The sequence below is a fragment of the Natator depressus genome, chromosome 6 (genome assembly GCF_965152275.1).
Source record: "Natator depressus isolate rNatDep1 chromosome 6, rNatDep2.hap1, whole genome shotgun sequence".
In the NCBI taxonomy this organism is placed as follows: domain Eukaryota; kingdom Metazoa; phylum Chordata; order Testudines; family Cheloniidae; genus Natator; species Natator depressus.
In genome coordinates this window covers 46,584,604-46,605,065 of record NC_134239.1, presented here as the reverse complement: position 1 = coordinate 46,605,065, position 20,462 = coordinate 46,584,604, and the positions used below count along the sequence as shown (strand labels likewise).

Sequence of the window (20,462 nt, the reverse complement as noted above, 5' to 3'; positions counted from 1 at the left end):
AAAGGGCTCATATGAATGTCTCACAAGAGTCTGGCATCTACAATGTGAAAAGCAAAGGAGGCGTGAAACAGGCCTTTAAAACACCAGCAGTGGTCAGGGAGTAGGCAGCTGCCTGGAAGAAATCAATCAGAAGGAGACAACCAGATGCACAATAAACCATAGCAAACAAAAGGAGGAAGAATTTCATAGCCCACAGCGAAGCCAGTCTCTAGCAAGAGGAGGCTGCTGAGTCTCCTCCCCCCTCCGACCCCCAACCCAGTAGAGTCAGCCACTTGGATCACACCCTCTATCTCTCAGCAGGATAAGCTGCATTCAACTCATCGGCATATAGACTAGACAAAAACATTAAGTGAAATGAGAGTACTGCAATAAATAACGTGATGCATTATATAAATGCAATTTTTAAAACCCCTAAGTATTAGAAATTGTACAAATGACCACATACAGTAACTTACATAAATATTGTATTATCCTCACAGTTCATATGCTGATATATTAGCAACATGTACAGTTTCACTATATGCATTCTCATTACAACCTTGACTCTGACCCATCAAATACACTTACAGACGTTTTCAACGTAGACATCACTAAGTGATTACATAGTAGAATATATGCATATACTAGTGGTGCCTGTATTGAAAGAGTTTGTTTGTCTTGTGGGTCATAGTTAAAGTTGAAAGTTCATCTTTGTTCTTTTTTTAGGGCTGACTTTTGCAAGGGGTCAGTATTATGCAGAGAGAGTAGCATCTTTTCTGATGGTTTTCAAGCCCTATTGGCTTCACAAAAGCATACCACGCTGGCTCAGCACACAATGTTGATAATAAAACTTCCTGCCCATTTACACTTGCTGGCTCAAGTCATACTTCCAACTTTTGGAAAAGCTTAACATTCTCCTTGCTCTGATCATCATCCCTGTTGTTCTTCCTTGCCAACGTTTGACTGCAGCTCAGTTAATCATTGTTTCAGGTGAAATAGTTCCAGTCTTGTTACAAAACTGTATTTCCCTTTTGCAGACGTAATTGTTGAACTTTAAAGGTGTGTAGACATATAACATTATTCTAACTTATGCTACTCATTCTTTTTTATTGTGATATGAGCCACAGTCTTGCCATTGTCTAGTGCTGTGTTACAACTGTAAGTCTTGGTTTGGATTTTATGTTACATGGTGGGAAATGTAGTTGTCATAGAAGGATTATGTAGACTTTGTGTAAGAATAAATTACCCATTGTAATTAGGAATAAAAATCCAGGAGCCATTTGGGATGTTTAATGAGACAGTTGTGTAGACATTTCAGCTTTTTATGAAAAATTCTTTTGTCAAAGACAGTAAAAGTCTTCCTCCTAAAGACAGTGGGTATGTCTGCGGTATGTGCATATCCCAGCGTTTTCAACAAAGGCTATTTATTTTGCATGCTTCAGTACTTGGGTGCCCAACTTGCCATAGCTCAAGTTGAGTACCCATAGATTAAAGTACTGATAATCAAAGGCCAGTTGGAAAATATGGCTCCCTGTGTGTGTATATACACAAATACATTTGTAGTACTGATATTGTGCATATATCCATTATCTAATCTTCATAACCTTCACAGGTAGATGCTGGGGGCTAGATTCACAAGCAGGACATAGGCTCCTAACTTCTACTTTAGGCACCTAAATCTAAAATTTATGCCAGCTGCCATCATTAATAAAACCACAACTCAGCTGCCACCTAGCTCTGTAAGCACCTAAAATCACTAGGCACCTAAGTTTTCACTGATAAGTCTCTTCTGTCATATACCTCTTTTACACGGTAGATTGCAGGGCTGCTACTAGCAGGTCAGATGGACTGGCTACAGAGCTTCCTTTATAGAGAGAGATGCTAGCGGTGTGTCTTTCATGGTATCCTTTAATGCATTGGTGACTCTAGCTATTACCAGCTCAGGTTCTGGTATGTGACACATAGCACCACCTAGTGGGTGAACTGTATAATACATTCTAGCATTCTATTACACTGTCAGCTCGTACATTTCTGAAGATGGGAATGCCCACAGGCACCAGATCGGGCGCTGTCAAGCTGCTCAGTGCCTAACTCACCCCTGAGCCCTAGCAGAATTCACACACTAAGCGTTCTCCCACCTCTCTCATCTGCAGGGCCCAATTTTATTGGCCTGCTTACAGCATGCCTAACCTGCAAAAACCAGTGATGGTGCTGCCACCCTCCCCCTTATGCCCAAAAGCCCCATGGTTACAGCAATCACCCAAGATGTGGGAGACGCTGGTCCAAATCCCCACTCTGCCTTATTCTGAGCAGGGAACTTGAACCCAGGTCTTCCATCTGCAATGTGAATGCCCTAACCACCGGGCTATAGGATATTCGGAAAGCGGGGGCGGGGAACTCCTCTCAGTCTCTAGTCTTGACGTTTTTATACTGTATAGGAAATACTTAAATAGTCATTTGGCTAAAGAGAGAGTGAGAATGACTCTCTAACTCAATGGTTAGGGCACTACCTTCCCTCCTCCTCAGTTTTATTTGAGAAAGGGCTTAGATACCTAACTTCAGGAGAAGGTTCATGACTGTGAATCCCAAGCAGGAGATAGTTATCTCCCTTCAGCTTGGGAATCCAACTCCCTTTGAAAAGCACTGAACTCATTGACGTTCTACAAAATTCTGGACTATTTTTTCCCATCTAATTCTAATAAAACCTAATTTCAGTTGTCCACATTTGCAGAAAGGTTGTAAAACCTAGGCTGTTTTTGCAGGATGGCTTTTACAGGCAAAGTTACTAAATTTTGACAGATTGAGTTGTTTTTCTCCAAAGTTCAAGGAAAAAGAAAAGCAGCTATTATGAGAAATTTTGTGTTCATCTGAATTCCTTTTAATCTAACTTTATTTAATGCTGTTGACTTGCAACGGTGTTCAACCTCAGAACTGACTGAATTTCCGTGGTGAACAAAATCATGCTTACACACAGTAAAATTTTGTTTACCCAAATGAAACGGAAGACACACAACTTGCATAAATGAGGTTTTGATGAGTGGAGGACTACTTATTCATTCATTCATATAGTTCACCGGGAACTATAACTCCATGTTGAATATGAATATTCTTTGGATAATCAAGTAAGCAAGGCTTCATTGTTCCCCTTACCTTTCTCACAAGGGTGTTGTGAGGCACTGTTATTATTTAGTGCTCATAAAATGCTTTGAGATCTTTGCATGAAAGGTACTATATAAGTGCAAAGTATTTATTTATTTTATTAAATAAATTATTATTAAAACTTGACATGTGTCTTGGCTTTTTTTTGCAGGATTTTCCACCTATTTTAGTTGTGCCTTTTTAATTGCTTAGAGAAATGATGAAATCATATCTCTGTGTTGGTTTAACTGGAATTATTGACATTTGAAGTAGCAGCCAGTCTGTGAGAATTGAGTTTGATCGAAGTCTAACACAGAATGGTTTAGTGAAGTTAAAAATTCAGCTCCTAATTAAAAAACAAAAATGAGAGCACACCCCAGATGCACATTTTCTATTCTGGAAATGGTTAATTATATTTGGGAAAATAGAATCCTCTTAGTGCTTTTCAAAAACAAAACAAAAAAGTAGACAACAGTGACTTTCAGCTTCTAATCCTGGATATTTGCTAATGACTAAAACACTCACTGCTCCATTCTTCTTGGGATTTTCATCTAGATACATTAACAGACACATCACCTAACAATCTCTGACATTTACTGGTTCTTTAGTTTAAACTAGAGCTGTGCAGTGATTACAAATTCCATTTTGCGAAGAAGTTTGAAAGTTCCAAATATGACTTTGTTCCAAAATGGAATCAAAATAAAAAAAATTGACATTGTCCAGGAAGGAAACTGCTGTGGGGGGAACATAGTTTTGGGTTGATCTAAAATTTTAGTTTTGATTTAGACTTTTTGATTTTCTCTTATTTTGTAATATATGATACAAAAGAAAACAAAATGTTAAATAAAAAGTAATTTCAGAATGAAAAATCAAAATGTTTCATTCCAAAAATGTTAAAATGGGACGTTTTGACTGACCATTTTTTTTTTCAGTTTTCTACCAAAATGAAGTTCTGGTGAAATCAGTTGGTTTCACAAAGCACTTGATACATCTGGAACTGCCTAATCCAAGCAGGATATGGCTTTGTCAAAGTTTTTCCAACTAGCTCTAATTTCAACTTCTCGTACTTCCTAAACAAGAAGATGTAATAAACAAAAGAAAAAAGTATTGAGTGTATTGACCGGATTGTGTGTGGGATATGCTCTGCAGAAAACCGCTTTCATTATAGTGCACGTTGAGAAATGCAAATGGGGTGAGTGTGGTTCCAAGCAGGGCAAAACAGAGAGAGGCTTGTACTGCCATTGTACACACAAGGCAACTAGAATGCCACTGATGTGTGTGCTCTGTGGTTTGTGTTTAATTTTCTCCAAACAGTCCTTCCAGCCCTTCACAGTCTGACATTTCAAAAGGTCTTTCTTTGTAGCCTTCCCTCTATTGAAAATAAACATGCTTCTTCCATGATGGACAACACTAACCACGAATGATCTCTGGAAGGCTTTTTGCATTGTCTGTTTATGGATTTATTTCCTTTGGAAAGTTTAGGACTATTGAAAATGCTCTTCTGAAGCTTAAAAAAATAGTGTTTTTTAAACATTCAGCTGCCTTGGAGGCTTATTAAAGAGACTGGAGCTGTCTATAGGGTGTGGGTGGTTGTCAAGGTTCCTCCTCCACTCTGAACTCTAGGGTACAGATGTGGGGACCTGCATGAAAAACCTCCTAAGCTTATCTTTACCAGCTTAGGTCAAAACTTCCCCAAGGTACAAAATATTCCACCCTTTTGTCCTTGGATTGGCCGCTACCACCACCAAACAAATACTGGTTACTGGGGAAGAGCTGTTTGGACACGTCTTTCCCCCCAAAATACTTCCCAAAAACCTTGCACCCTACTTCCTGGACAAGGTTTGGTAAAAAGCCTCACCAATTTGCCTAGGTGACTACAGACCCAGACCCTTGGATCTTAAGAACAATGAACAATCCTCCCAACACTTGCACCCTCCCTTTCCTGGGAAATGTTGGATAAAAAGCCTCACCAATTTGCATAGGTGACCACAGACCCAAACCCCTGGATCTGAGAACAATGAAAAAGCATTCAGTTTTCTTACAAGAAGACTTTTAATAAAAATAGAATTAGAAATAAGAAATCCCCCCTGTAAAATCAGGATGGTAAATACCTTACAGGGTAATTAGATTCAAAACATAGAGAACCCCTCTAGGCAAAAACCTTAAGTTACAAAAAAGATACACAGACAGAAATAGTTATTCTATTCAGCACAATTCTTTTCTCAGCCATTTAAAGAAATCATAATCTAACACATACCTAGCTAGATTACTTACTAAAAGTTCTAAGGCTTCATTCCTGGTCTATCCCCGGCAAAGACAAAATGTAGACAGACACACAAACCCTTTGTTTCTCTCCCTCCTCCCAGCTTTTGAAAGTATCTTGTCTCCTCATTGGTCATTTTGGTCAGGTGCCAGCGAGGTTACCTTTAGCTTCTTAACCCTTTACAGGTGAGAGGAGATTTCCTCTGGCCAGGAGGGATTTTAAAGGGGTTTACCCTTCCCTTTATATTTATGACAGTGGTATATACATTTAAGTGAGCATTTGGTTTCTTTTCTTATCTTAGGGTTAGATGCAGAAGTTTTGAGGATGACGGCTGACACTTTTCTTAATGGAGATAATTTGCCTTTTATCATTTTCTTACCAGCTGCTGCCTCCTGTTAACAGTGAAACTGTTTTGAAAAGTTGCTGTGTTGTTGCAGGTGTTCTATTGTGAGAGAGACAAGTTTTTGAGCTGACCATTTGGTCTCTTGAAATGTGTTATCTACTTATGCTAAACAGAGTGTTCCAGCTTGTATTCAGATGTAGCATTCTGAGTACATTTCCCAGACCCAAAGAAGAGCTCTGTGTATGCTCAAAAGCTTGTCTCTCTCACCAACAGAAGTTGGACCCACCTTGTCTCTCTGTTTTGAAAAGCGTTGTTTAGTCTCAACCATATCCTCTTGTGAAAAGGCTTAAACTAATCAAGAGAACTTCCTAATGATGTGCATGTAAGCTTCCCAGTGAAGTGGTAGGAGCTCCACTTCACTGGACGTGAAATTAAACTGGGAAAAACACTGAAAAATATCTTGTCGGGAACATTTCTGCACTTGTCACAGAATGAACTAGATGAGATAACTAGCTATTCCCACTCCTCTGTGATACTGAACTTAAACATTTTAAGTGCTGGGTTGAGTGATATATTAGCTTGTAGTATACCTGAAGATTGCCCATGGGATAGTCTCCTTCAGCAATATAACAATGCTAAGGCTTACCAGTGAAGCTATTTCCACTGGAGAACTAGTGTCACTTGAACATTGTTTGTGGAGCACTTCATTGCTGGGGAGTTGGTGTATCAAAGGTTATGTGGAATGGGGTCTGTTAGTATGCTAATGCATAAAAGGCCAAATTCATCCATTGTGTAATTCCCAGATTTCACTGGTGAATGGAGTTAAACCATGGATCATTCACTTTATTTTAGCAACTCACTGTGGAGTAACAATTTCCTCTGAGACCATCACTTTCTTCGTTCCCTCAGATATTATCCTTTCAACTACCTCTTTTAGGTAACTGTTGTCAACATTTATGATCTTTTGTAGGAGTGCTAAAGTCCCTTAATTTGTAGTGTAACAGAAGGTTCAGATCAGGTTCCATTTCTGACCTTTGAAGCTAGCCCTTATTTTTCTAATAAACCAGACCAAAACTCCAGATGCAAGCATCCCAGAACTGGGGGAACTTCAATGCAGTTGTGATCACTGCAGCTAAGGCACATCTCTCTCCACCTTTTTTTGGGTGGGATCATTTTCTCCCAACTTCTCTAGTCAGTTTTGATATAGTTTATTAGAAACTTAAACTATGTTTTTGCATTCCTAGGGCAGTTTTTAAACTAAAGGCTGGGGGAAAGCCCACAGGTGCAGACTGAAACTTCACTTAGGGGAGGATTTATTAAAGAGGAGACTCTATACCATAGTAAAGAGGAGAGGCTAGACGTTGATAAAGTACAGGTAGAAACTGACAAAAAAAAAAAAGAATCCCATTCAGTTACATTACGTGAAGGCAGACAACTACATATTGACAAATTTTGTAAGTGGTATGCAAATGATAGAAGCCTAAGTACTAAGATGGGTGAATTAGTGCATGGTATTAAATGAGAATATTGATATCATAGGCATCACAAAAACTGAAGGAATTATGATAATCAGTGGGAGTCAGAAATACCAGGGTATGAATTATATAGGAATGACAAAGTAGGTCATGCTAGTTGGGGAGTGGCACTATATGTGAAAGAAAGCACACAGTCAAATGTAGTAAAAATCTTAAATGAACCAAACAGTGCCATAGAATCTCTATGGACAGAAATTTCATGCTTAAATAATAAGAGTATAGCTGTAGGAATATACTACTGACCACCTAGCCAGAATGGTGAAGATGACTGTGAAATGCCCAGGGAAATTAGAGAGGCTAAAAAACAGAAAACCTAATAATAACGAGGGATTTACAACTATCCCCACGTGTACTGGGTACATGCCACCTCAGGATGGGATACAGAGATAAAATTTCTAGACACTATTAATGACTGCTTCCTGGTGCAGCTAGTTCTGGAACCCACAAGGGGAGAGGCAATTCTTGATTGATTCCTAAATGGAGCACATGATCTGCTCCACTGTTTGCCAAGAGGTGAATAAAGCTTAACTGTCTGGAAATAGCAACCATAATGTAAAGAAATTTAACATCCTTGTAGGGGAGAAAATACCAAAGAAATCCACCAGAGTAGCAGTTAACTTCAAAAAGGAGAACTACTCAAAAATGAGGAAGCTTATTAAATGGAAATCAAAAGTAACAGTCACAAGAGTGAAATGTCTGCAAGCTGCATGGAAACTATTTTAAAACACCATAATAGGCTCAAAGTGTACACCCCCCAACTAAAACAAAAAATGCCACTACAGCAAAACAGCATAAAAGAGGTAGTTAGAGGCAAAAAGGCATCCTTTAAAAATTGGAGGTCAAATCCTAGTGAGGAAAACAGAAAGGAGCATAAACTCTGGCAAGTCAAGTGTGTAAGTATAATTAGGCAGGCCGAAAAAGAATCTGAAGAGCAACTAGTAAATGGCAAAAAAAAAAAAAAAAAAAAAAAAAAAACCCAGCAGCAATTTTTTTTTAAGTGCATCAGAAGCAGGAAGCCTGCAAAATAGTGGAACCGTTGGATGACTGAGGTGCTCAAGAAGCACTCAAGGAAGAAGCTAAATGAATTCTTTGCATCAGTCTTCACTGCGGAGGGTGTGAGGGAGATTCCACAACTGAGCCAATCTTTTTCAGTGGCAAATCTGAGGAATTCTTCCAGACTGAAGTGTCAGTAAAGGCGGTGTTGGAACAAATGGATAAATTTAACTGTAAAAAGTCACCAGGACTGGATGGTATTCTCCCAAGAGTTCTGAAGGAACTCAAATATTAATTAGCACAACTACTAACTGTTATATGTAAACTATTGCTTAAATTGGCCTCTGTACCAGATGACTGGACGACAGATAATGCAACACTGATTATTTAAAAAAAAAAAGAAGAAGAAGAAGAAAGGTTCCAGAGGTGATCCTGGCAATTACAGGCTGGTAAGCCACACTTTAGTACCAGGCAAATTAGTTGAAAATTATAGTAAAGAACAGAATTATCAGCCACACAGATGAACATGATATTTTGGGGAAGAGTCAACACAGCTTTTGCAATGGGAAATCCTGCCTCAACAATCTAATAAAATTTGTTGAAGGTGTCAAACATGAAAAAGAGTGATTCAGCTGATATAGAAAATGTCTCCTGTTTGCTGTGTAGGATGTTGATCAGGTGGTTCAGTAGTTTCTTTGAGAGTGTGTGGCTCATACTCCTAAAAAAACAACCTTCCATACAAACTTCCTCATGGCTGGACTTTACAAAAACTAGACAGGCCCAACAAAGAAAGTAACAGAACGCCACTAGCCATCACCTACAGCCCTCAACTAAAACATCTCCAGCGCATCATCAAGGATCTACAACCTATCCTGAAGGATGATCTCTCACTCTCGCAGACCTTGGGAGACAGGCCAGTCCTTGCTTACAGACAGCCCCTCCAACCTGAAGCAAATACTCACCAGCAACTACACACCACATAACAGAAACACTGACCCAAGAACCAATCCCTGCAAGAAACCCCATTGCCGACTCTGTCTGCATATCTATTCAAGGGACACCATCATAGGACCTAACCACATAAGTCACGCCATCAGGGGCTTGTTCACCTGCACATCTATCAATGTGATATATGCCATCATGTGCCAGCAATGCCCCTCTGCCATGTAAGTTGGCCAAACCAGACAGTCTCTATGCAAAAGAATAAATGGACACAAATCAGACATCAAGAATTGTAACATTCAAAAACCAGTAGGAGAGCACGTCAGTCTTCCTGGACGCTCAATAACAGACTTAAAAGTGGCCATTCTTCAACAAAAAACCTTCAAAAACAGACTTCAACGAGAATGGCAGAACTGAAATTAATTTGCACACTTGACACCATCAAATTAGGCCTGAATAAAGCCTGGGAGTGGCTGGGTCACTACAAAAAGTAATTTTTCCTCTGTTAAAAGGAGTACTTGTGGCACCTTAAAGACTAACAAATTTATTTGAGCATAAGCTTTCGTGAGCTACAGCTCACTTCATCGGATGATACTCACACCTTCTTCTCAACTGTTGGTAATGGGCCACATCCACCCTGATTGCATTGGCCCCATTAGCACTGATGCCCCACTTGGTAAGGCAACTCCCATCTTTTCATGTGCTGTGTATTCATACCTGGCTACTGTATTTTTCACTCCATGCATCTGATGCAGTGGGTTATATCCCATGAAAGCTTATGCCCAAATACATTTGTTAATCTCTAAGGTGCCATAAGGACTCCTTATTGTTTTTTCCAGTTGATATAGTGTACTTGCACTTTCAGAAAGCCTGTGATAAATTCCCACACCAAAGGCTCTTAAGCAAAGTAATCAGTCATGGAATATGAGGGAAGGTCCTCTCATTGATCAGTAACTGGTTAAAATATAGGAAAGACGGGGTAGGAATAAATGGCCAGTTTTCACAATGGAGAGAGATGAATAGTAGGGTCCCCCTAGGTATCTGTGGTGTTCAACTTATTAATAAATGATCTGGACAAGAGGGTAAAGAGTGAGGTGGCAAATTTTGCAAACAATACACATTTACTCAAGATAGTAGGTCCAAAGCAGACTGCAAAGAGTTACAAAGGGATCTCACTAAATGGGGTGCCCTGGGCAACAAAATGACAGTTGAAATCCAATGTTGATAAATGCAAAGGAATCCACACTGGAAATCATAATCCCAACTATACATACAAAGAAAGGGATCTTGGAGTCATTGTGAATAGTTCTCTGAAAATATCTGCTCAATGTGCAGTGGCAGTCAAAACTAACAGAATGTTGGGAATCATTAGGAAAGGGATAGATAAAAAGAAAGAAAATAGAATATTATATAAATCCATGGGACGCCCATACCTTGAATGCTTCATGCAGTTCTGGTCACTCCATCTCCAAAAAAGATATAGTAGAATTGGTAAAAATACAGAGAGGGGCCATAAAAATTATTAGGGTTGTGGAACAACTTCCATGTGAGGAGAGATTAAAAAGACCGGGACTGTTCAGTTTAGAAAAGAGATAACCAAGGGGGATATGATAGAGGTCAATAAAATCATGAATGGTGTGGAGAAAGTGACTAAAGAAGTGTTATTTACACCGTCACATGAAACAAACTGGTGAAATTAAAAGGCAGCAGGTTAGAAAAAACATCAGGAAGTATTTCTTCACATAACGCACAGTCAACCTGTGGAACTCACTGACAGGGGTTCTTCTGAAGACCAAAAGTATAACTGTGTTCAAAAAAAAGAATTGTATAAATTGATGGAGGATGAAGAAAAGGAGTACTTGTGGCACCTTAGAGACTAACAAATTTATTTCCACTGAATGCATCCTATGAAGTGAGCTGTAGCTCACAAAAGCTTATGCTCAAATAAATTTGTTAGTCTCTGTGGTGCCACAAGTACTCCTTTTCTTTTTGCGGATACAATCTAACACGGCTGCTACTCTGAAACCTGTCATGGAGGATAGTCCATCAATGGCTATTAGGTAAGATGGTCAGGGATGCTACCCTATACCCTGGTTTACCCTAAACATGTGACTGCCAGAAGCTGGCAACAGAGGATAGATTACTTGATAATTGCCCTATTCTGTTCATTCCCTCTGAAGCATCTGGCATCTGCTGGAAGACCGGATACTGGACTAGATGGACCTTTGGTCTGACCCAATATGGGTACTGTTATGTTCTTCTTGTCTCCTCATTCCATATGGTAGATCAACGAAATTTGTAGTCGATGACGATTTTTGCTTCTAGAAGCAAACAAATTGTCTTTTTAGTTTTAGATACAGGTAATATGGCAAGATTGGTTCTAAAAGTGTCTGCTACAGTCATCGTGGGTTAGAATGGATCTCCCCTATTGATTTTGTTCTTTCATTCCCAATCAGATTTTGTCCTAGGGCTCCTGTCTAGTATACTGTAGCATTGCTTGGGTATTGCACATACAGTATCATGGCCTAATTGAATTGATTCTCCAGTGCCAAGATTTCCATTATATCTTAAAAAATTGAACCCATTTTTGCTGATGACTCACCAGGACAGGTAACACTGCACATCCTTGAGTCTGTCTGGTTGTTTAAGAATCGGCTTTGTAGTAATTATGTGATGGAAGGATGACCTCACTGTTAAGAGACTGGTCTGTGAATCCAGAGATTGGAGTCTATTCCTGACTGTATCATAAATTTTCTGTGTAACCTTGGGTGACTCGCTTAACCTCTTTGTATCTCAGTTGTTCCATCTGTAAAACAGGAATAGTACGCTACTACAGGAAACCCTATAACCTACCACCTTCAAAGCCAGTGTTTCTTTGTGGCTTACAGAGGGATGGCTAAAATCTAGTTCATATCAGAAACTCAAATACAAACTTAATTGTGGTCTGGCTACTCTCATTCCCTGATAATGGAAAATGTTAGCAGCCAATTAAATACTATGGCTGTACTCATGTTTCCCAAACAAACCTTTATGCTTGTTATGAAAGAATCCAAAACTTTGTCTTAGATATATATTGTGAATTGACAACCATCTGGCTAGCTCAGCGACTTTTAAATTGCAGCCTTCAAGTGTACTGCAGATTTAGCATACAAATAGACTAATATGAAGAGACAGGCACTAAACTGATAAAGAAATCAGTTTGGAGTGTTTATTAAAAATGGATTTCAATAAATGAGGTGTGATATTTTAAAAGAATTAATCTTAAAAATTGCTGGCATCCAATAGTCTGTTATCCTGATAGCTACAGTTAATCCGCTCTTGGGTTAAACTAATACTTTTAAATTTACACACACATTTTCCAGCTGATTAACAATCCTGATAACACTAATCCACAGTTGCACAAGAACTATGTTACAGCTGCTCTTTACCTGTAATAGGTGCCTGGGCACACCATCTCCCTCTGAAGTACCATGTAGCTGCTACGTACCTTCAGTTTTTATTGGGACATCGTGAACATGAGCTATATTTGTTATATTTACAAATTGCAGGTTTTGTTATTTTACTCTCCTGTCCTCATGCCCTGGGGCCTGATCCTACACTGTTACTTAGGACAAACTGCTACTGCCAAAGTAAGGACCGTAGGATAAAGCCCAACAAAAAGAGCCACAAGTGTGGAGTACAGGAAAAAGAAAGAGGAATGAATGTTTGTACCATTTTGTGCAGACAGCTTGCTCAATATCTCTTAATGGGATAAAATTAAGAAAGTTAAAAGTAATGCTCACTGGAGAAGGAAAACTTCCCTTGACTGACTATTCCAAAGACAACCACAAGCTTCCACCAGAAAGCAGTTGAAGCTCCATCACTTGGAACATTTAAAACTAGATTAGACAAAAATAGACTGTAGGGAACAATGTTGAATGGGAAAGAGGTTGAGATTACCTAGTAGCTCTTTTCTGTCTCAAATATCTGTGATTCTTTGATGTACTGACAGATGTGAGCTGATTTCTCAAGGTTGAGAAACACTCATAACACTCCTTATTCAGTTTTTACCATTAGAATGCTGTCCATTGGCGATTTTATGATGAAGAGACTCTTTAGAGTGATGTTCCTTTGGAACATACAGCTATGGTACTCTCCTGGAATTAGTATACTTAACAATCAAAGCATGTGATTTCAGTTTAGGATGTCCAAGACCTTTGTGATGATGTATTAATTGGAAAATACCTCAATTTTTTTTACCAAGTCTCCTATTCAATAAAGAGCTAAAGAAAAGGATTTCGTGTTTTTTTTACATGAACAGCAATATTCTAGAAATTTGATGAACAAAGGCTTTTATTTTAAAAACTCTTCTGTCTCATTTTGTGTGGAGCCTCTGGTAAAAACAACATAAGAGTATAATCACATAATAACAGAAATATGGTGAAGCATTTTAGAAGATTGACTTATTTTAATTCTCCATTTTTCATCGGGTTCTGAAACCATTGTGTTTTATTTTGAGGTAAATTATCCTATTTATCATGTCTGCATAAATATCCCTATGAATAATGCAGGAAGCTGGAATGGTAAAAGTAAAAACTACAGACCTGTCCTCAAAGGACAGGATTAGCATCCTGCAAGAGCTTATTCAAAACCAACTGGTGTCCCTGTTGTACAATGGAAAAATGCATGACTTCATACCTTCTGCAAAGTCACCATAATGGGGTGTTGTCAGATCCATTAACAATCCTGTGCTAATGGTAGTGAAATAACCAAGTGGGATAAAAGCATGCGTTAGAACCTGCTGCACAGTAACTCCGTCCAGATGGGCATTGGGAGCAGGGCTTAAACTGAAAAAAGGTTGGGAGGAGAAGGGCACTGGGGGAGAGGGGGGAGGAAGGAGAGCTGCCATGCCCCTTGTTAAATTAGAGTTAAACAGAAAATGTAAAAATTACATTAATGCAGACAGAATGTTCCACACAACTGACAGTCACACATTCATGATATATAGAAGTTGAGATTCCCACAAGAACATTTATTTGGCTGGGTTGCGCATGCACACTATTTGTTTTATACTATATATTTAAAAATGTAGTGCTTGATCCAAAGTCCTAAAAGTCAATGAGTCAGTGGGAGTCTTTCCATTGCTTTCAGTGGGTTTTGGATTAGCCTCATAAAGATGAATTTACTGTAAAAGCTGTTTTATCTAGCACTTCACCAACTGGAAAGCTCTGTAAACCGTCATTTCTGATCTCCATTGAAATTCTGGTATATAGTCCGGTTGGTGTGGGACCGGAAGGGGGTTGGGGCATGGGAAGGGGTGTGGAGTGAAGACTCTGGGAGGGAGTTTGGGTGTTGGAGGTGGCACGGCAGGCAGCTCTGCACACTGCGTCCACCCACAGGCACCACCTCTGCAGCTTCCATTGGCCGTGGTTCCCAGCCAATGGGAGCTGCTTAGCTAGTGCTCTGGGCGAGATGGGGGCAGAGCCACCTGCCATGCCTCCATCTAGAAGCAACCGGGACAGGTCGCCGCTTGTCGGGAGCCACCCAAGGTGAGCATCCCTTGGATCCGGCACCCCACACCCCAACCTGCTGACCCAAGTGCTGTCCCGCACCCAAACTCCCTCCCAGAGCCCACGCCCCACACCCCCTCCCACATCGCAACCCCCAGCCTCGCACCCGCTCCTGCACCCAAACTTCCTCCCTCTTAGTTATCCAGAATTTTTCACTTACCAGCACCCCCATTCCCCCAACATGCTGGATAAAACAGCTTTTACAGTATTAAGCTATACATTTAAGGGGGCATCCTACTATCTCCTTTCCCCTCTTCCCACTCCCATAAATGCTTGCAGAGGGCATTAATGTAGTGGAATTTTTGTGCTTCTCCTGAGCAGGGAGTGGAAGGACCCCAGAGATCCATGCCCTTAACATACAGAGAATGTGGACTATTGCTTTGGGGTGAGGTAGGAGAGGAGCAGCGCACATGGACCTGTGACTGCACAGATCCAGCAGTCATTTCCTGACATCTGCATTAGGGCATAGTCCCAGAACAGTTTTGTAGTACTTGTTTGGGGAATCAATACAATTTTGTTGTACTGTTTTTATTCTTAAATTGCTGCTATATATTTTCCTCCCTTTACTTCCATTTAACACATTTTTTTTGTCTGCAAATCTATGTATAATACACACACTATAGCTTTGTAGGCAATTAAAGCATATACGGTAGTGAAAAATTTGGCACTGATATATGTGTACCATATGCATATAAATACTGTATTCTTAAATATGGCATCTTTGATCCAGTGATCTGAGAGGGCTTAATGTAGGGGAGTGAGTGTATAAAGATGGGAAAACAGAAACAGAGAAGGGTGAAGTGGCTTACTTGATGGGGCCAGTGGCAAACCTAGAATAGAACCCAGATCTCTTGATTTCCAGTCTTCTTAGCCAGCCATTAGATATTGCAAAATCTTCTTATATACAAATACTCCACATAAAAGTGCTTCCAAGAACCATAGCACGATGAGATGGAAAAGATCCAACTAGGTCATCTAGCCAAGGCCTCTGACAGTGTGGGGTTGTTCTTTGTTCTTCAATCACTCAGTATTTACAGAACAAATTCATAAATATTGTCCATGTATGACTTGCTAAAATAGGGTAAAGGATAATAGAATCAGCTGAAGGGCCTTTTCTTTTTTTCTTTAGCCTTTGTGGACTTTGTGCAAGTGTGGAGGCTAACCAACTGTAATGCATTAGACAAATAGGCTGCTTTTTTCCCCCCTTTGCCTTGCATACAGCACTCCAGATGTTTATCAAAATTTCATAGTCTAACCCTTTTCTCTATTCCTGTAGGAAGCTACAGACAAAGATGATGGTGTTAGGTTATGGAAGTAATCTAGTCAAGAAATTATCAGTTATATTATTTTACATTCCCAACATAATCTACATAGCCTCACGTTCGGACTCTCTTCTCCATTCTTCAAATAGGAGCAAATGCTCAGCTTTGGTCTCTAAGCAGGAGAGATCTCTAAAAAGTAATCTACTAATTAGCATCCTGCACCATAAACCTAAATCAGACATTCTTTCAAAGGGACTCTGCTTTGGAGATAAACTTTAGGAAAACTCTATTGATTTCATAAATTAAAAACAGTAGAATTGAAGGGAGGGAGGTCAAGTAAAGGACTGACCCAAGGAAGCAATTTTTAGATCAGAGCGCTCTTGGATTCAATACAAGGGAAGAAGAAGGATTCATTTGCAAATAACCTGCAGTAGCAAAGTCATGCACTCACCAAATAGGATTAAACTTGTTCCATCAGCCATGACATGTGAAAAGATCATGGTTATAAATTCCATTTGCTATAATGAATTGAAAGCGTCTGAATTTTCAAGCAGCGCTCATCATTGATGGACAGTTAGATTTGTACATTGTTTTTAGGCTACAATTAGCTTCCACAAAATATAAAGTACAGAGAGGTGGCAGCAGCAACAGAGTTTAAAGAGTAAACAAGCTGACTTTATTATTAGACAGAGGTTGAAGAATGCTAGAAATAAATGGTAGTTGTATGCCAGAGCTGTAGAAAATTACAGTGCTTCACTTTTAAGTAGAGTATGAACACAAAAGTGAAAAGGGGGCTTTGTTTAGATTCCTCAGTTCGATTTAAGCAAGAATAAATACTATTATTAAACAAAAGAAAGATGGGTCTGTCCTTTTGTGGTGCACTGTTTATACAAAACAATAAATATAGTTGAATTTGGAAAATACTTGGTTCTGATCTATACTGGTCTATATCAGAATACATTTCACTGAAGTCAGTGGAGCCACACTGGTGTATAATATTTGTAAATGAAGACAAGAATCAGACTCAGATTGCTCAATAAGATCCCGGTCTTGCATCAAGATCCAGGGGCGAGAGCCCTGCACCCATGCTCAATGCAGAATTGAGGCCAAAGTCTGCAGATTTCCATTGTGTTTGTGATACAAGCTTTTATTCTTGTTTTATATGTTGTTGACTAGCTAGGTATAATTCTCAGTGGATGAAAGCAGCTCATCCTTGTTGAGGAAAAGACATTCATTTATAATTGGTAAGATCCCCTGCAGTGGTGCTGAAAACTGTCCAAGATTTTTTTAAAATGGTTCCGGCTAAACAGAAGAATAAACCATTTTTTATGAACATCATGAAAATATAACAGCTTCTTAATTACTGGAAGGTTAACGTAAAATTAATTTGCTAATTTTAATTACAACCCTCCAAAATATACTGCATAAATGCTCAAAGGAGAACAGCCAGGTGCCAGCACTAATCAGCCAAGGTTATTACAGATTATGATGTTAAAGAAGGTTTAGAAAAATCCTTAGTAAAAGCAACACATGTTTACTGGAACTCTACAGGGAATCAAACTTTCTGTATATTTCCACTGCTACAAAATTACAGGTATATTGCCATTTGTTCACTCTTTTCCAGAGGATCTTATAATTGCAGTTGAAACATATGATTGCCTTTTCTTTCTGTCACATTCTATTAAAATGTATTAACTTTCATCACAGAAACAGTGTGAAAATTGTAATTACAGCAAGGTGTTAGTTAATTTTTGTAAAGTGTGTTGAACATATAAAGTCCTGTATAGTGGCCAAGTATTAATTCTAGAACAGAAATCCAGTTCCTGAAAATTTGTCTTTTCTTTTGCAGACTGTACTGGGATTCCCAGTTTGGAGATTAGGCTTATTATTATTATTATTTTATTTATTATTGATTTGGGACCATTTCTATCATCTTTGCTCGCACTGCATCAGACTGTCTGGTCCAGCCAAACTCTAGGGCCCAGAGGGCCTTCCTCAGTCCTTGGGTGGGCTAGTGGCCCAGTCTGGTTCTCAGGGAAAGTTAAAGTAGTGCCATGGATCAGCCAGTCACAGAGGCTTCCCAACCATGATTCTTTTTGCCCGTCCATACTACCTATATTTGGGATTAGGAGAGGCATCATGGGAGTTGCTACAGCAGCCCTACACCAACAGAGAATTTCCCCTATGCCAAGAGAATCCTCAGAGGGATTGATCCAATGATTTTAAGTTTGCACTGCTCTGGAGGTCTAGTGCAAAGCAGACCTAGTGGAATTGAGATCATACCCAGTAGGACTACTTTTGTAGTTAAATAATAATCCATGTAATGGTGGTTGAGTAGGGCTCTTAGGATCATAATTGTACACCACTTGTACAGCACTTTAAAACACCACCAGCAGCAAGAATGATCTCATATTTTGTTTTAGATCATTAATCTTTCATTCTACAATGATACTTGGATTCTCAGAAAAAAGATACGGGGCCAAATTCTCAGTTGAGAATCTTTCTCAGAATGTTTTATGTACATGGAAAAATAGTTCCTTACCTCTGAATAAAAACAGCTATTTACATATTATAGTAAAATTTTACTTTTTATGTTTCAGATGTCCTACTTATTGTTGTTGTTTTTGCTGTTGTTGAACCAACTGTGTGTTTGAAACCATAACAAAATACAATCCATATTTTAAAGGAAGACTTAAAAGAAAAACCTAAAATGTTGGTGTCAAAGGAAATTAATTTCCTGGCTGGCTTGTGTTTTTCTCTGAGGCAGATATTGATGAGTGTGCAGAGGGGATCATTGAGTGTCACAACCATTCACGCTGTGTTAACCTCCCAGGGTGGTACCACTGTGAGTGCAGAAGCGGTTTCCATGACAATGGAACCTACTCACTTTCCGGGGAATCCTGTATTGGTAAGCAATGATCAGCATAGAACTTTTTTTCCTTCTGCATGGTGTCATACACTGACTATTTGAGACAGCATGTCCTGAATGGTTACTCTATTTAAGGCAAAAATTAGGATGTAACTAACCATTTGTTAAGCTCATCAGTGTCCTTAGTAATACAGTGTAGACATTGATAAAAGAGATCTGAACCATCACATTTCTGAAGGGTTATACGGAATATGGACAAACACATGACTTACTTTCCTTAGCCATTTATCACCATAAGTAAAAAAAACGAGGCCCCTTGTAGGTTGTTTTGCAAGTGTGACAGGCTACAGAATATGAACCATCACTTTCAGATTTCAGCACAAAGATTTGGGAACACATTTAATCATAAGTCAGTGTTATTGATCGTGTATTATCATTTGTTTTTATCTTGTTTTCTTTTTAGGGCTATTCAAATAGCCTCAAATCCTTTCTATGCTGTACATACTGTATTTGGAGGACAAGGTCATAAGGATGGATTGAAGGCATTTTAGAAAGGGTGTAGGAATCCCACTCTATTGTTAGGCTCTGCGATCTAGTCCTGAAAGTGGGGACCAGGAGTAAAGATGCCAGGGATAAAGTCCTGGATCTGCCACTTTTATATGCTGTGGGTAACCTTGGTTTGGTCACTTTACTTCTGAGGCACAAGACACTGCATGTAAAGGTGCCAAGCAGTAAGAACACCACAGAGAGGATATTGAGCAGGATATACCTCTTCTGTCACCATGTTACTTCCCTTCCACAGCCCTAGATATGATTTTTCACTGCCTCCCCATATGAGTGTGTGTTGACGAGACCTTGGCTAAGGTACAGGGAGGCAAGGACAGCAATACATACCCCAGCTGCTATGCTGCATTCTTCTGAATACTGTGTTCTTAGGGAAATCTACAAAGTAAGTTTCTATAGTTCCTTGTAGTGATTTCCCCACAACAAATCTCACACCCAATAAACACCTGAGGCCCTGCTCCCAAGTTCAGCTTCTGTATGCCCAGGTTCCAGATCATCTCCGCTCTGCATGCCCCTACAGTGCCTTCAGCTTTCAATCTACTATCTCTCATTCTGATTTCTACCCTTGGATCCCATCAGGCTCTTCAACCCCTTGATGTTCAGTTTCAGCACCCACTCACTTTCCTGTGTAGCCACCCCAAGTTCCCAGTTACACTCATTGTCTCTCCCCCAGAGATTTGCTCACATCTTTCATACTGGTGGAAGTTCCACATGAGGCAATATGCATGCTGAGCAAACTCTGCATCTCCTTTCCTCCTGGTAGCCCCAGGACTCTGGCTTGGCTGTATGTGTGGACTGTGTTCTTTCAAAATGATGTAGATTCTGTATGTTTCCTCTCTGATTCAATGGAAAAGATGCTAGTTTTTGGTCTGATCTCTGGCCTAATTCAGCACCATTGACATCCGTGGGAGTTTGCCCTTGACTTCCAATGGGAGCAGGTTTAGGCCCTTGTCCTGCACTTTACGCCTGTAGAACACCAGTGATTTCAGTTCAGTTTCTCCTCATTGTGTACATTAAATCAGAAT

At 39.5% G+C, this 20,462-nt stretch overlaps 1 protein-coding gene across 4 annotated transcripts in view; it reads left to right on the top strand.

Annotated features, from left to right (window-relative positions):
• NELL1 (neural EGFL like 1) overlaps nt 1–20,462 on the top strand; it is a 418,230-nt gene that overhangs the window by 359,451 nt on the left and 38,317 nt on the right. For 3 of the 4 annotated variants that reach the window (XM_074955193.1, XM_074955195.1, XM_074955192.1), the window contains one exon: nt 18,772–18,912. The exons of the other annotated variant lie outside the window; for it this stretch is intronic. In XM_074955193.1, coding sequence (XP_074811294.1) covers nt 18,772–18,912 — 141 coding nt within the window. The remainder of the gene's footprint in view (nt 1–18,771; nt 18,913–20,462) is intronic. 4 annotated transcript variants of the gene reach the window in all.